Source organism: Teleopsis dalmanni, chromosome 1 (assembly GCF_002237135.1).
Source record: "Teleopsis dalmanni isolate 2A chromosome 1, ASM223713v2, whole genome shotgun sequence".
Taxonomy (NCBI): Eukaryota; Metazoa; Arthropoda; class Insecta; order Diptera; family Diopsidae; genus Teleopsis; species Teleopsis dalmanni.
The window spans coordinates 31,472,258-31,491,045 of NC_051846.1; the positions used below are offsets into that span (position 1 = coordinate 31,472,258).

Sequence of the window (18,788 nt, forward strand, 5' to 3'; positions counted from 1 at the left end):
ATTCGCGAAGAAATGCTTTCACTCACTTCTTAAATTCTTCTAGCATTGTTTACCTTAAAAATAGATTTCAATGGCAATTTTCGCGTGTTTAATGGGTCTTTGTATTTCCCTTTTGTCTTGCCAATATTTTGGGTCTTATTTGTTTTTGTCGTTGTTTTGTTCGCTCTCAATTGTTTGGATTTCGTGGTGATAAATTTTTTAACGCGGAAGAATTATTTTATTAAAAATATTTATTAAAAATTTGTTAATAATTTGTTTCTTTTGTGAGACGATATACTTTTAAACACATAAGTAAGTAAATCTAAATTTTGCATTTCCCGAAGTTTTGTTATATACTCGTGTGATTTGATAATCTAACTAATAAATTTATAAAGTTTTTTAAAAAAATTAATTCTTTGTGTTACATTAATTAATTTATTAATTACAAAAAAAAAATATCATTGAATTTTTTATATTCTTATCATTATATATGCGATTATACATTATGTTTACGAAATACGTGTAAATAGTTTTAATCAAAGATAATCCCAGGCGGCCTTATGAAGGCCACTTTTGGGTTCGTGCATTTAATGTGATTAGGTTAGTGGTGCAGCCATGTTATGCGACTGAAAGCATGCACAGAGTAGAGAAGAGATAGAAGAGGTGTTCTATATATTTATTTATTATTTTAACAGTTAATTTTTTTTAGGGAATCAAAACAGCAAGTACAGACAAAGCATATAACAATAAACAAAATTAAAGTGATGCTCTAATATAATAAATGAAGATGTGATGAATGGTAAAAGTAATAGGCACTTTTTCAAATTCATTAGAGATTCTAAATAGCAAATAATTGAATAATGAATGATTGTATTTTATTCTTATTTTATAAAAACTTTTATTGGATCCCAAAAAACTATTTCAAAATTTTCGATATTTATTATTTCAATTTCAATAAAACGATTTATGATCGTTATTTAAAAGGCATTAAAGTATTTAATATCCGTCTTAATGTCACAAAAATCTACAAAAATTTTGGAAACTCAGTAATGGAATTTATTATTATATTATTCATTATTTTTCATGGATTATCAAAAATCGAGAACCATGTCTCTCTAAGTGAAAACATACTGAAGATATGTATAAATTCAAATAAAATGTTGAGTAACTAATTAAATAAAAATAAAAAATCTGGAATAAATATTCTTACAAAATCAAGCCTGAAACTAATTTTCTTTATGAGTTGAAGCTGTGGCACAATTGAAAGAAAGTTATATAATTTAATAGAAGAAAATATCTTTAATTTGAATGCAGTTTTTAACGCGAACTATAGTGAATAGTGGACCAAGTATTTGTACGTTGACAAGGCAAGAGCTCTGGGTAAAATATATGTGGAGGATTAAAACTCCCAGTAGTGTAGAACTTTGTAATCATAGTAGATCTTTTATGCTAGAATTGGTCTTAACTTACCAAAACACAATCAGCTTGTTAGATAGAATGTCTCTCTTTAAATACTTCCTGAAGATAAAGATAAAAAGCTCTCGTATCGGTATTTACCTTCAACACAAAAAGTGTGACTAAAAGTCTCATCCTCTTTTAGGCTGAAATGACATTATATTCCTTGAGACAGACATAATATCCCATCAAATAACCTGTGAATAAAATCAGTTCTCTTCAATATTCTATTACTTCAGATAAACACAACTTGTTAAGATGAAAGCGCCGACTAAAATATATTATCAAGTAACCTATCAATAAATGAGCTTTTTTAGTCATTATATTACTTGAGACAAACCCTGCTATATGAGATGATGGCGTGGACCAAAATTTCCCATTAAGTAACCTATCAATAATATTAGCTCTCATCAACATGTCGTTTCTTAAGACAATTCTAATTAATTGAGATGATGCTGTAAACCAGGATTTCTCATCAAGCAACCTATCAATATTGGCTCTCATCAACATTCCGTTACTTAAAACAATTCCAACTAATTGAGATGATGGCGTAGAACAAGATTTCTCATCAAGCAATCTATCAATTACACCAGCTCACTTCAACATTCTGTTTTTTAAAACAAACCCAACTGGTTAAGATTATAGTGACCTATCCATAACTTCAACTCCTTTCGACAATCCATTACTTAAGACAAATCCAATTAGTTGAGATTTAAGAACAGATTATGAGGTTCCATTAAGTAACCCATAAATGTAATCAGCTCACTTCAGCATTCTGTTACTTACGACAAACCCAACTTGCTGAGATGATATATGTCCCATGATGTGACTTATCCTTAATCTTAGCTCTTTTCTACGTGGCTTTGTTGTTACTAATCGAAATATATGCCTAATTTGTGTTAAGTTTACTATATAGAAAAATTCTATTTTTAAAAACTGCTTGAGACCACTTTGAACCCCTTCAATCGAATGTGAATTTCAGTGCGAAGTAATCTTATCAATAAAATAGTTTCGGCGTTACTTCTCGAAACGTAACTGGAAGAAACACTACATTTTAAAAGGTTTTTGAACTTCATCAATGCTAAAGATAAGCGCTTTGTAAAATTGCTTTTGCATTTCTAGTTGTAATTTTTTTTTATTTTTTGTTACAATTTATATTTTTATTTTTTTATTTTGTGTTTATCAGCAAAAAATGATTATAAACAAAACATAATAAAACTGTTGGTTGCGAATGTTAAGTTGGGAAATATTTTTTTTTTCTGAATTTATCAATATGAGCTTTGGTGCAAAGTCTAAATGGTTTTGTTTACGTTTTATTTTTGTTTGTTTTTATACACATGGACTGATATTTGTATGCTGTGTATTTGTAGGTATGATATTTATGAGAAGCATACTTTTAGGCAAAAATTAAAATTGTGCAACGTGTGAAAAGCTTAATTTCTTAAGTTTGGAAATAGTGAATAAAAATAAAAAATCAAATTTTGTAAATTCATAAATGCCGGAAATAATACGATTTTCTCATTTATCTTAAATGTACTTGAAATATTTGTCGAGCAAATTAATTGCCACTACACATACGAATTTAATTGGAATATTTGTAGCAAAATTTATAATTCAATTTATAATTTCTTTCCAAATGTGAAAACAGATCAAGGTTGGACATATGGTTAATGCACACGAGAATCTATCAAATAAAATAAATCAATTTTAATTTATTTATTTAAATAAAATGTAATGATAATAACAATGCTTAGCAAATAGAGATTTATATAAAATTATTTCGAAACATAGGTATTTTTACTCATAATAAATAAACTGTTAACAGTAAAAAATTCACGCGTTTCTCTGAGAAGAAACACAAATAAAGTGATAATTAATATAATATCTGACGGTACTAGTCGTTGAGGAACAAAATTTGGTGGGCATGCTGAAGACAATTAAAAAAATTTGTTCTAAAGCGATAATTAATATAATGTATGTTAATCGGTCAACTTGACTAGAAGTGGTAGTAGTCATTGTCGAACAAAATTCGTTCAAGTACGCCAAAGAACTCGCTATCGCTTTTTAATGAATAGGGACAAAGCAATTATTATACTTTGTGTTGGGTTCCGGGATATAAAATATATGAAGGCAAAAAATTTAAAAAAATTTAGGATTTCAAAAGTGATAATTAATTTATATATTATTATTCTTATTTTTATATTCAGTTTCATTATTAGTTATTTTATTATTAGTGGATACTTAGTTTTATTTATTATTAGTGGGTAAAGTATGGAACTCGATTATACAGTTGGCCTGAGATTTTTGTCTTGTGTCCCCTGCTTTTCTATCTATAGTAGAATCTATTTTGCTATGATATTCAAGTCATTTACATCATTAGCTTTGAAGTATTCACGCCTGTTATAGATGTCATTCAATGTGTGTATGTCTACACCTTTGCAAAATATATGTTGTGACAACTGAATACGTACGTTGTGATTTCCCAAAATCAAACAGCAGCAGATTGGTTGATCTTGAAGATAGTTTCATTGCTCTACATATCATATGAAATGGAATTATGGAACCAATTTGCTTAAGTCCTTTAAAAGCTTAAAGATCATTTAGTAAAGAATGTAACTAGAAGTCTTATTCCCTTCTAGGCAAAAGAACAGTCTCTAAATTAAAGCAGCCACAGCTTGTTAAGAGACAGAAATTAAGGCAGCCACAGCTTGGTAACGCAGGCCAAGATTTTTAATGTATTAATCTTTTAGTATCTTCAGCTTTGTTTTACCGAAAAAGGATATACCTTTATTGTTACTAATCGGAACATAATTTGTATTGAAATAAAATTAAACCACAATTTGCTCACGTCCATTAAAAGCCTAAAAATCAATTAACACACAATACGATTAGAAGTCTTATCACCTTATAGGCAAATGTACACTTTATAAGTTAAGTTAGTGCCAGCTTGTGGGGTTGGTAGCGCAGGTCAAGATATCTAATCAAATAACCTAGTATTCATCTTAGCGCTGTTTTACCGAGAAAAGACATATATTTGTAACTAATTAAATATTAATTCGTATAATATTAGTACAACTGGGGTTAGCATAATAGACCAGCTGTGTTGCGGTCCATAGTATAACGCACAAAATAATAACAACACGATATATTCTTAAAAATTAAAAAATGTTATTCATTTCTATAATTATGTAGTAATAAACGCGTTCTCATCATTAACAACATAAAGCAAAAATAAATGTTCCGTATGAATCATAAATTTATAGTTACTGCAGTAGCGCCATAAAGAAGGGGATTGGGACGGGGGCAGGGGTCTCTACCAATTTTTGGATGCCAGTCGCAAAAGAGCGCTAAAAGATTCAATGATGAGTATATTCTGTATATTATATTAATATATGTTGTTCAGGGTACTCGAAAAAGGTATAGGGCCCCGAGTGCAAGTTAAGCACACGACGCCACTGAATTGCACATCGCCGATTGTCGTTGTTGCAAATTACCATTTTACACATAATGATGCATGCAAGTGCATCAACTGCTAATTAAGATTAAATCTTTAATTATAGAAAATGCATTTTGTGATCTTGAAATGAACTTTACGATCTTCAAGCGTTAATAAAGTTGTAGTTGTGTTCATTTTACAGTTTTAAAAATAAATTGAATTTGCACGCTCATTATTCAAAAAAAAAAATGCATATTTTATTAAATAATTGACTTTTTGTCATAAATATTACAATATATGTCAAATTATGTGCATATAATTTTATATAATATTTTTACAGTTTTCTATTTTGTATTTGAATTTTTTGTACATTTGAATTGTTCACAATATACCATAATTATTGTTTGAATATAAATCAAAACTCATTTACGAGTATTTGCATTAACAATTTCACTTAATATTTGTTTACGATTATGTAGTTGGAAATGAAACCCACATGTCCGATGAATATTTCGACACAGGAAAGCCCAAATGTCGCTCTTAATCAGACTTAAAAGTCTTATCGAGTAAAGTGTAGGTATGCGCGTTCACACGACTATGTAGGATGATTTACAATTGTTAAGCGATCGCTATAAACTGTATTTTTGACTATTTAAAAATATTATAACTAAATGGTTTTTATTTTATCATTAATTTTTTTGTTTGAGATTTTATTTGAGCAACGAGATTTTTTTAATATTTTTAAAAAGTATTTATTTTTTGTCTTCAATAACCTATTTTCCTCCTAAACATTTGGATCACTGGAAATAAGAATTTAATGTTCAAAAAAAAGTTTTTAAATGGTTGATAATAAAATGTTTATTTACAGAAAAATTAATTTCACGTCTTCAGTAATCTTGATACGAATAAATGAATTAATAGTCTCGTCTTTCACTAATTCTCTTTTGTTCATGTCAAAAAGTACGATTTTTCAAATATATTTGAAAACTTGTTAATTTAAAAAGAATCATCTTTTGAAATAGAAGAAAGAAAGAAAATTTGGGAAAGGATGCCTAAGGCGAAAATATTTATATATTAATTTACAGTTAGTTTCCTAAATCCATGAAATTCGTATCTCTTAAAATAAAATTAGTATCAACCCTTTATAAACACAATTTTCTGTTAAAATTAAGTCCTCGCCATTAAAATAAATTAATAGCTAGATATGTATGTAGCTTCTGCAGTACTATACCTAGGTACCTTCTTTCAAAAAAGTTAGATTATGCATTTCATGCTTTGATTGACACTGCGTCATAGCTGTGGTCTATAACACTATATGGGAAGTATCATTTTAGTAATTTTTTTTGCGTCGATAAAGCTAATGTGTTATCTATAAGCAATCTCATATTTAATGTTAATGAATTTAAGGTTAAATTCATATCTCTTTTTCTTGAGGTGTGTAAATAACTACTATTTTTGAAGTTGTCAATTGTACTAACCTGCTGCATAAGCTTTCAATACTTAGAGGCGATAAGTTGTGGTTAATAAAGCAGAGCTTGGTTTTAAGTCAGTTCATACAGATTCTATTGAACTGTTACCGTTTCGAACACCTATTTTTTTTAATTGAATTTTATTGAATTTTGCTAGGTTAACGAAAAATAAAATATTTTTAAAGACATTTGGAATTTTTTCGCTTTTAACCTGAACTATGGCTCGAATTCGGTCCACAACCAATTTCTATACTATACGCTGCTTGCGAATGAGAAGAAGCACTTTCAGCGCTTTATGAAGAAGGGCTTTCTTGAGCACTTCAATACTTTGATATTTTTAAATGCTGACTCTAGTCTCTATATATTATCGTACATTATCAATTACTTTGCAATTAAAACTTTTTATGTAAATTTTGAGTATTTTAACCACTAAAAAGAATAAAAATAAAATAATATGTTTCTGTTAATAAAACGATTCAAATAACAAGATAAGAACCCTATATTGAAAAACAATAATATTTCGATTTATTGTAATTAGTAAATATGTCGATTTATTATAATACGACAATGTCTGCGAAACGTACAATTAATACGAGTAATGTAACTAATGCAACACGCGAGTTCGAGTAAATTGAGATAAAGTAAATTTACCTAATTTTGGTAAATACCAATATTCGCTGCCATACCGACATAATTTACTATTTCCCTGAATTTACCATCAATGTACTTGAACTCACACACGGCCATACTATCTTACATATATAAATATTAAAAATAAAAATTCGTTGAGAACTGTGTGTAGGGTATCATCATCAGACATTAAAATTATGCCAAATGATATTAGCTTAAATGGTAGAAACTATTTTTGTAACACCAACAAGAAAACCACTTGACACTTTAAGAGTTCGTATGATGGAAGTAGATAAAAAGAAATATAACAATTGCAAGCAACAACTATTAAGCAAAACCAAAACAACAAAACAAAATGTACAAGGATTATTATGTGCTGTGAACACTACCGGACAACCGATGACCAATCAAATTTTAACTATTTGACTATAATCTTGATTACCTTAACAGTAGTAGCAAATATTACAACAACAAAAGCGCATGAAAAAAATGCTAACAAGTATGAAAATAACAACAAAAATTGATATAAGAAAATAGTAAAAAAAGTAAAAAGCCAACAATAACAAAAACAACAAACTCACGCAATAATTCAACACAAACATATGTAAGCAGACTGAAAGGCAGGCAGGCAGGCAGCAGGCAGGCAGGCAAGCAGACACAGAGTTAAGTCATTTCAATTGTGGAAGAGAGTGTTTCTGCTATGATGCGATGCCTAGCAAGTTGACTATGCTGATAGCCTCGATCTGGTCCAATATAAATAAGGAACGTTTATTGTCTCTCGGCTTTAATAGTTTCATGTTCTAAACGCAAAGTGGATGTCAAGTTTATTGTGCGAATGAATGAACAAAATTTTATGCAGTGTACTTAGTGGTTGCATTGGATACAATAAATAAAAATTAAAAATGCTTTTAATCAAATTTGATTAAATAGATTTAATAAATTAAACTATTTTAAAAAAAAGGATTATTATATTATTAAAGTGATTAATTTAAAAATATTATTACATATAAAAATTGTGAAAGTAACATACAATATTTTAAAGAATGATGTAGTAAATATATCGAAATTCTTATTATAATTAAATTGTGAAAAAATTTATTTAAATTATGTTAAATAGAAAGTGTTAAATATAAGTGTTTTTCTTACACTGTAATGTTTTGTCCTAAAAAAGAGGTTAAAAAATATTTAAAAATTCTTAAAATATAACAAAATAAAAAAACCAAACTGTATTAATTTATTTACAAAATCTCGTCTTTAATGTTAAAAGTTTATAAAAACCAAGTTCCTAACATAAATCCTTAATTTAACACATAAAATGCAGTCTCATCAAAGTTCATTTGGTCAAGAAACAGGGAATAAAAATTATGGTCATCGTCGTTTACCTACTGTTGGCAAAGCTATGCCTGTCACATCACTCCTATTAAATTTTCCACCTATTCCACCAAGGCATACGCGTAGCGAACGTTTAACGCCAGAACAGGAGGAACGTCCACCAGTTTTTTTTCCTGTTAATGAAAGAAAATCACTTTCACTTTCACCAACCATCTCAAAGAAATCAAAATCAACTGATTCTGATGACGATATTAATCTAGATCAAGAATATGAGTTATTAGTATCTGATTGTAGCAGCACTACAGATGGTGATGACAATCAAGATCCCAAAGACACTGAAGATACCGTTTCACTAATTGGCAATTCCATTTTCTATAGACCTTGTTTGACGTGCACAAATACTGCACCACCAGACTTAGCTATGCGTCCAAGTGCAATCAATGAAATGTGCCGCAGACTGTGCACTGATGAATGCCGTTTGCGTTTAAGTTTAGCTGGTTTTGAAGATCCAATGATAAAGATAAAAGCAATGCAGTCAAAAGAAGCACTAACTACTTATCTAAACGATACAATGGAATTTGCTAAGAGCGACAATGTTGGTTTGTCAAAATCAATGACACAAATACCACAAGCGCCCACAGGTATAGCCATACAAAGAAAACAATTTCTAACTAAAATTTTGCAACCAAATGCTATTGCCACAGATGCAGATAGTATTTCCTCCTCAGACAGTGAGGCCGAGGAATCAAACACAACCAGTGAACTGTTTAAGATAATTGCTAACCTAGTTACCACGAAAACATCAACTTCAAATTCAAAGTTGCCACTCAGTCCAGAGCACGAAGAAACTACTTCGATTGAGGTTGCATGTGGAAAAGCTAATAATTTAATCGATCCACATGAAATTGTTATGCTCAAGGATTTTAGTGAGAAATTCGAAATTGCGGAAGCGTTGGCAAAAACCTCAGCAATGACCTCGACGTCGCAAATGAAACAACGTCTGGCTGCGCGTAAACTGGAAATTGAGTTGGAGAACACGAACACACCGAAAACAAGTCAGGGAACCGTCAAAATACCCGCGTCAGTGTCAGTAGACAACAAAGCTGTAGACGTGCGTATGGCACAAGGTGTGGTCAACATGTCTACCGCTGACACTATAACCACCAATGCGTTAGCAACAATGGATCCATTAACAGCTTATAGCAGTAATGCAGGCAATGGAGAGAACGTTGCAGACACAGTGGCAACAATAAAACAAACAATGCAAGACGGAAGTGAATATGAGCCGCCGAGGGAAGTACTTATGTTTCTTGTGAGGTTAGTATTATAATAAATTTTTATATATATTTTTTTTTTTGGACAACTGCAAATCAGTTAAACACGTCGGTACACTTAAATTTGTGCGAAACGAGATTTTGCGTAAATTTTTCAAGTAATTTATTGATTCATTTAGCCGATAAACTTGTTGTGTGGCAGTGAGTCGAACTTTCTTCAAAACTGGTTGACTGCAGAATATTGTTCGCATACTTCATTAACACAGATATGAGTACATACTTTTCATATACCGCAAAGATACAACATAAATTTGTTTATTGATTTGTGACCGCATAAAATTCGCTGTAATCAAAGTAAAGTAATTCGGCACAAATCAAATTAATTGAATTCATTTTTCTCTCGCTACATTTTGTGTGTCGTCATATCGGTTTGTGACATAATTAACTAACAAATTGCATATTGTAATTAAGATTCATTCGATAGTTAGGGTTAATTTTACAATGTACATGTAGGAACTGCAAATTAAACTAATTAAAGTAAATGACTTCATCAATTAACAAATTGCATATATGCAATCAAATTTAATTCGATACTTAGAACCTGCTTTAAAATGCACACTTAGGAACCAATTTGATACGGTTGTAATGAACCTCTATGTTTACTGTAAAGTGCAGTAACATATTGGTATTGAAAGCTGTCTAATCCAAATCAATGAGTTTTTTTTTTTTGAAACTTAACTGTTGATTACTATTTAGCTGTTGTTGTTGCCCATGTTTGTTCTCTTAAACCCATTAAGAAAATAAGTGGTAATACGGCTTTATTCTACAAGATCATTCTGTTGTTATAAATATTGTCTCAAACAATTGAGTGTCGTGTGAATGTTTATTTAATCATAATACTTGCATCACGATTAACTTTCATCATGTGAATAAGCAATGTGGGAAGAAGAATAACGAAAAAAAATGTGTGAAACAGTAAGAAAGCGTTTGTATAAGATACTTTAAGAAAGTATCATTTTGTTTATTTATAAATTTGTCAATAAGAAAATTAGGGTATACTTACGGAGCTTAATTTTTAGTACTAATTACATGGATTTGCTTGAAATTTTACCTATGTAGTGCTTTATTTTCTGGCGTGTCTTTCATATAATTTGAGACTTAACCACTTGTGTAGATATAGTTGTTTTCCAACCAACACTATAATGTTTTGCCAATTTCATTATGATGTAGCTTGGTTCAAAACATGATAAATGTGTTTGCTTTAAAATATTTGAATTCCCTAACAAAAGATTCTTATTGTTTTTATCCGAATATTACGCTATCGCATTAAAGTATTATTACTTTTGATCTAAATGCTTATTAGAAGTTTCTGTGTAGTACCTATATACAACTTCCAAACCCAACTATTTAGATTAGTTGGGAAAGCTTAGCTTATCATAAAAGTAAGGAAATCGCAGTTTTGTAAGCTTATCAAAAGTCTCAACAATGCATTACGTTTGACATCATTTTCAGCTACTAACTCTGAAATGCCGGCGAATATACCTTGCTTAACGCAGTGCGTAATGGGACGTTCATTGTTTGAGGTGCAGTAGGTCTATTGTTTTCTTTCTTCTTTACAATATTTACTATTTTTGTGTGTATAAAGGTAGGAAGCACAGAAGTAAATATAACTATATTTTAGGCTTCAAGTGAATTTGCAAAGAATTGTCGCCATTAGACGCCCTACTCTCATAGATCAGTATTTTTTCGTTAATGTTTTTTTTAGAATACGGGAATATTACCCCTGGCTTAGATCAAAGGTGACAATCACAAAATGATTAAAAATCATATCTCTATCTAAGTAGAAACGATATGCTGTCAACTCATAGACTCAGACTCAGAAAAATAATAGAACAGTGTACTATTAGAGTTTGTTCAGCTTCATGTGGTATCTATAATCTAATGATAATGATAGAATAGCTTACTATTAAAGCTTGTCGACTTTCTATAGTGGATATCTATAGATAAACTATAGTTTACATCTACAAAACTATGAAGCTATCTATAGATAAACTATAGTTTATATGTAGATACGTTATATGTATGCAGTATTGCTAACATTTTTAAAATTATGGCAATTTGAAATTTGTTCCAGTTCAATTGGGCTACCCTGTATAATATATATTTGATTACAAAATGTACTAATGAAACATAATAAAAACAATTTCCTTTCGATTTTCTTAAACAATAAAGTTAAACTATTAAATGAAATTTGTTTATAAATTCAAATTTGGTAGGTCTATTCAAGGCATTCAAGCAGTCAATTTAGTTTATATATGAATATTTGAAGTCAATGCATATGAAGTCAATATTTTTATTTTTGTTTGTTTATATTTATATTAGCTTGTATGGTTTTTGTGTTTCACTATGGAAACTATTGTATCGCAAAAATTCCTAGCCTGGGGTGTAAAAACACTAGATCTGCTCTCATTGAATACAAAAAATTATAGTTCATGGCAATTAAAGTTGTTTACATTTGATCATTTTTGCCCGTTGTTAATGTTAAAAATCGTATTGCAATGCCATTTTAAATATTTTTTTTAAATATTTTTACAAAACATTTTTTGAAATTAAAAATTAGTAATTTAATTAATAAGTAGTTTTTATTATTTTTCATTTATTTTTAAAATTAATTTTTTGTTGTATTTATTTATTTTTTTTATTTTCTATTACACAGACTTTATTTTTTATATTTTTGTATATTTTTATTTAAGCTTTATTGATTTGTTTTTGTGATTAAACTAATTTAATTCAATTAGTTAATAATCTTTCTATAATAAAAATCTTACACCTAAAATTTTCCAGATTGCATAGTTATAAAATGACACACTCTTACTGATAAGAGTAAAACAGATAACTTACAATGTTGGGTTATGACAGCTCTTAAATCATGATATTTAAAAAAAAAATGTTAATACTTTGTAATGTGAATGAAAATGTTATCAATTAAGCGATTTGCTAGCCCTTACAGACCTTGAGTTTTTCGAGTAGTTTGCACGAGTTAATTTTTGTTAAAATAGTTTTCGTTTTGTTTTGTACTTCATTGCAATGGTTCTGACAATTATTTCCTGAATATAAATTTTATTAAATAAAAATATTTTTATTTTATTTTAGGAAAAATTGACGAAAAACAAAATATTTGATATTATGATTTTATCAATTTCTATACGAATGTTACTATAGAAACAAAAAAAAAATTGTAAAATTTTATTTTGATATCTTAAAAGTGTGCTGTGATATCTTAGCTAACAAAGCCTTCAACGAATATTTAGTTATAGACTAAATATTGCTTTTTTAAGTGAATTTATTAAATTTTTCTTAAATTTTTCTGAAATTTTGTTAAAATTTTTTAAAGACAAAGTTTTTAAATAATTTTTGAAAATGGAATTCTTACTTAAATCTTCGAGATTGATCGTAACGTCAAGAACGTTTACGCGGCGAGTTGCTGTGCCGATACCAAGGTAAATTATTTTCTTTAATAAAACATATTTTTATTTTGATTTATTATTTTACATATTATTATAATAGAAATTTTACAATAATTAAAAAACAAAACAAAATATATATATTTTTTAAAAATATATATACAGTCAAATTTCCGTAATTCGAGCTTCTATAACTCAAACTAAATAGAGTGCAATAGGGCTTAGAGAGCAAATTATATACGATTACTACAAAATTCTTTGACTCGAAGTGTCCATAAGTCGAACCTTTTTTTAGTATTAAACAGTATTTCAAGTTATGGAAGTTTGACTATATATCAAACAAACAAATAAATATATCAAACAAAAGATATGTGTTTGATAAAACGCCACGAAAGATAATTTCGGATAATGTTAGTCTGGGAAGTACATTTGCTCACTATAAAGCCTTGAGGGATACATTGTATGTAGTATATATATAGTGACTACAATAAGCATGTATAGTATATTAAAGATCTTAAATCATTTATACATATTATAAAAGAGTGTACTGAATTCCAATGTGTCTCCATGATGCAATATATATTAAACTTGTTTGAAAAGGGCTCAGTACAGTACTAATGTGAACAGAATCATACTTTTTTAGTTCTATCTATTTAAATGTAATAATACAATGACATTATGCAATACATATCTTCTTTAAGATACTTGATAATAACATAATTTTGAGCATATCTGCTTGTAGATATTCTTATCATACAATATTTTGAGGGGTTGAACTACAGCTATTTTGATGGTAAGATTGCTACCTTGGTAAATCAGATATCCGAATTAGCGCCATAATAGCTCAAAAATTTCTACCCCAGAAAAATGCTGCGAGATTAGTATTCTGTTATCCACCAGGTGACTAGATTTTAAATATGTAAGCACATGGAACATCACCTGAAGTTTAAGGTTATACTTCAATTTGGGAAGTTGTTTGTGGTACATCATGTTTCTTAGTTTAAAAAAACAAAATTATCTTCATCAAATCTTTGTGCTGACTAAATAAATAAATTCTAACATAATTATTTGTTAATTTTGTAACCTTTCTGCTAGAGTAATGAAACAAAGACAACGCCACGCTTGTATATTTTTTGGCGCAATATAACGTTAATTATAGTAAACTTATGGAGTAATGTGACTAGTATATACTCTTCTATATATATTTTTCGTAATTAATTTTATTATTATTGAAATTTAACAAAAATATAAATACCATTAAGTGTAAGAATAATACATGTTAAGAATAATTCAATTATTCCACAATTGGTTTATAAGTTCGTCTTAACATACTACAGCAAATGAATTTATTAATGAACATTTACAACAAATTAACAAGTTCGAACATACAAGTCATATACAGTTTTGGTTAATTTGGTTAATGCACACTGACTCTGAGTTTCAAATTTTACAGGGTACGAGTTCAACTCTTGGTAACATATTCGCAGTTTCAAAAAATTATTTACGAGTAATTAAATATAAAAAAAATGATTTTCAATTTTTTGACAGCTTTTAAAAAAGTCAGTGCTGATTTCTCTGCAAAAGATGTCTCTGATCCTTGTATGGCTAGGTCAACTACAATTTGCTACCGTTGTTGTCCCCACTAGTGGCTTAAGTTTAGTTATGTCTGACTAGTTTATATACAATTTTATTCCTTTGCATTCACTGGTGGATCGCGACATATACCCATAAACTAAATCACTGATAACTCACTGATCTCAGTTTTATGTTAAGTATATTATGGAAGGATGAAACTAATTTTGCAGCTTTACTATTCGAAGTACAGTTATTAAGTACAGTGTTTATATAAATAAAATATATAATATGTATAATATTATAATAGGTATATATAACATAACATAGTAATACATACATGTTGTACAACGAAAAACTTACTGCATATATAAAAGTATGTAACTATTGTAAATTTATTAATCATTCATTAGCACATCTGCCTCTATTCTATAGTATATCACTTACTATATTTAGTAAATGCAATCTTACCTAATAAAATTTTTGTATCAGTGAATTACACAAATGTTATCATGCTTTTGTTTCGCTATTACGTCTTTGTTTATTGACGAGATACTTTAAGTGCAATATACTTTTGCAATTTTTTTTCGTTGACGTCAGTTCTACAGACATCAACATTTAATATTAGTGCAACTATAAAAAATTGTAAAATGCTTAAATGTAACACAATGTAAAGTCATGAATTCATTTAATATCCAATTTAGTCTGGATATGAATTACAACAGTTAAAGTTTCTGACATCGTGAATCTCGTTTAATTGTGAATCTCGTTTTGTACTTATTTTACAGTAATTACCTTTTAATGTTAAAACTATTTTGTTGCATAAATAAAAATATTATTACAATAAATTCAAAAAAAAAGTAAGTTTAATTATAATTTAAAATTATGCAATTTATTTAACACATTTAATATTTTTATCAAAATTTTGACCGGAAACTTTCGCGTAATAGCAAAAGTTATTATAATTTGATTTGCATTATCTTTAATTAGCTATCAAATTGTGAAAAATTATTATATATTATTATATATTATATATAATAGATATTTATAGCAGTTTTTTATTTTTCTTATACGGCTATATAATTGTTTTAATAATCATTTCATTTCACTGAGAATAATTGCTGAGTTATTATTATTTAATTTTTATATAAATAATAATTATTTTATTATAAAAATAAAAAAAATACATTTTATAATATTTATGTAAATATATTATTCAAGGTGAAGTATTTGTGGCATCACAGTACTAAGCAAACTTTTTCGTGACTCAGAAGTAAATTTTAATAAAGTACACTTGTTTTTGATATTTAGATATAAATTTTGTTTCATATATTCATTTATTTTATTTTAATATATTGTTTGGAACTTATCATTATATATAAAAAAACAACATAATTTAAGTGTCCTCCATGGGACTTATTAGAATACTGTATCCTTCCGAGGTAAATCGGATCATACAATTTACAAAAAGATACATATATTAACTATCAAGTAATAGCTCGGTCGTAACTTCATGGTTGACATATTTTCGTTCTTAAAGTGTCCAGAGTCTCAATATAATCCTCCAATCTATTAAAGTAGTATACACAAAGTAATACCAACCATCACGTCCTTTTGTAATAATTATATAGTAACATAATAACAATGATATACTAAATTTTTTGCAAGGTAATTATTTCAACATTCTGAGAATTATAATAAAAAAATAAATTTTGTATGTTGGATTATTTAGTTATACAATAACTTAGTTTTAAAAAATAATGTACCACAAATTCAAACTAAGATACAAGTTTATATTATATTTCAACAAAGATTCTTCAATCTATTAAAATTATACGCGCAATTTAACATCAGTCATAACCATTTATTGCAAAAATTATAACAACATAATGAGAATTATATACTAAATTTTTGGAAAATATTTAATATCGAACTACTTATACATTATGAGAATTATAATGTATTGTAGTGTAATGTAGTTTATAATGGAATATAAAGAATAAATAAATCTATAAATAAAATTTTAAATAAGTGAATAAATAAAAGTTTAAAGTTCAAAGTTTAGTTAATTCATTGCTAAAAAAAAAGTTTTCAATGCAAAAACTTCATTTTGATTAATAATCTTATATAACGGCAACATTTTTACTAATAGATGATATATATTTCACTTGAAATTTAAATTAGATTAAGATATATTAATAAATTTCATCCATCCATCAAGTAATGACCCAATCATGTTTTGACACTACTAACCTTTACGTAACCTTTACGTTACGTACAGACGAAAGTCTAATTGTAAAAAATTATATTACTTGAGTTACTAACAATTCTAAATTAGTTACACCATCTGGGTAATTTATAGCACATCAGAGTTTAAACATGACGTCATGGTTTGGTAGTAGCACTATCCTGTTCAAATTACATATCTTCCACATTCCTAAGATACTAGATATCGTTTGATAATTGTTTATCTGTATTGAACAAAATTGTCAACCTTTCGTCATATTCTAAAGTGGAAAGACCTATCACATTTCTAAACAAAATGTCTCATCATAAACTGATTTTTTCTGAATGCAATAATGTCTCTACATTTCCTTGGGCTTTTTTATCACACCAAATATGCTATTCTTATTTGTGGATATATCCTCAAAGCACAAAGTTAGTCTTATCATTGTAAAAAACTCAATGAGAGGAATAGTTGCTATTGATGATGATTAAAGGTTTCAAATTATAAAGTGGAAAATCTTCTATCTTATATATTATATTATAATATTTTATATTACAAATGTAGATATACAGATATTTATTACCGAAGCAATATTATGTAACACATCAGTACCACGAAATCAATGAACTCCGATATTCACCATTAAATATTAATCCTAAGATCATCCAGTAGATCTTTGGACGATTAAGCATAAGTAACTAATTTAAATTCTATTATAATGTTTCATATATTTCTCATTAAAATTTATAATGATAAATAGTTAAATAGTTATTTAAATATTTATTTCAGTTTACAAAAATCAAAATCAATGTTAGCATCCATATAGTAGTACTAAGACAATTGTCTATCTATTATCTTCAATATTTCATATGAACGAAAAGAAATGCAATACTTTTCATTGTTGTTTCACATTTTACAGACTTTAATAAAAATAGAGTTAATTGTTGAATGCATTGAAAAATTAGGTCAAACCTAAGATGTACGCATCTTTCATCGAATTTCCATTTGACTTCATTTATTGAATTCCAATTTGCATATGCAGTGTCAAGAACGACAAAAGTTCATCTCGCCTTTGCGATAGCACAGATTTATTTGCATAAAAGCATGCGTGTGCGAACACAGGCGTAACGAGTTTCTTTCAACACCTATAATATTTATGAGATATATTCATATAAACAAAATAATCAGATAGAGTTTTTGAGAACAGACCGTAGAGACTTTTTTTTACAGCATCCTTAAAGAGTCAACAGAATTGATTTCAACATTAATAATGTTTATACAATGTGTATCTTTGTACATTTTAACAATTTTTATGTGATTTCTTATGTGTTAGTACTGTTAGCTGGTATTTTGACTGTTGTTTATTTGAGAAATAAAAGTTTTTATATAAAATTCTTCTACATTAAAATTATTTTTAACGTCCGTTTCGGTGAAAGCAACTAAATTCTTAATATAAACTAACAGCGTGTGTGTACGTTAAAAGGAGCAAAGGGGTTTAATTTCATCGATTAGTAAAAATGTGGCGGCTTTATAAGATTAGAAATCAAAACGAAGTTTTTGCATTGGTAACTTTTGTATTTATCTATGAATTTTCTGTACTTTCTTAGCTTAAACTTATACTTAATTTATTATTTTGCTCTTTTAAAAGAATTTTTCTATACATTTGAGAATATTATTTTTGAAAATGTTTATTAAATTGAATAACTAAATAATGCCGCATATTCTGTAACTGAATACTGAAAAATTTGTTTTTTCTTTATATTCCATTAAAATCTACATTACACTATGTTACAATACATTATAATTCTCATTATGTACAAATAATTTGATATTAAATATTTTCTAAAAATTTAATATATGGTATAATTCTCATTAAGTTATTATAATTATTCCTATAAATGTGATGAATGATGTTATATTGTGCACACATAATTTTAATAGATTAGAGAG

The 18,788-nt window shown here is 27.9% G+C and overlaps 1 protein-coding gene across 4 annotated transcripts in view; it reads left to right on the top strand.

The window, feature by feature from the left end:
* Positions 1-48: 48 nt before the first annotated feature.
* The window catches only part of LOC119668788 (nocturnin-like), a 30,521-nt gene continuing 11,781 nt past the window's right edge, over positions 49-18,788 (top strand). Inside the window, exon 1 of one of the 4 annotated variants that reach the window (XM_038078428.1) lies at positions 49-291. Coding sequence is in view for 3 of the 4 variants with exons in the window: in XM_038078424.1 (XP_037934352.1) it covers positions 8,285-9,618 (1,334 nt within the window). In the remaining variant the exon portion in view is untranslated. Of the gene's footprint in view, positions 292-8,219; positions 9,619-12,929; positions 13,076-18,788 lie in introns of those variants that run through there. The other 3 variants (XM_038078424.1, XM_038078425.1, XM_038078427.1) reach the window with 3 other exon arrangements.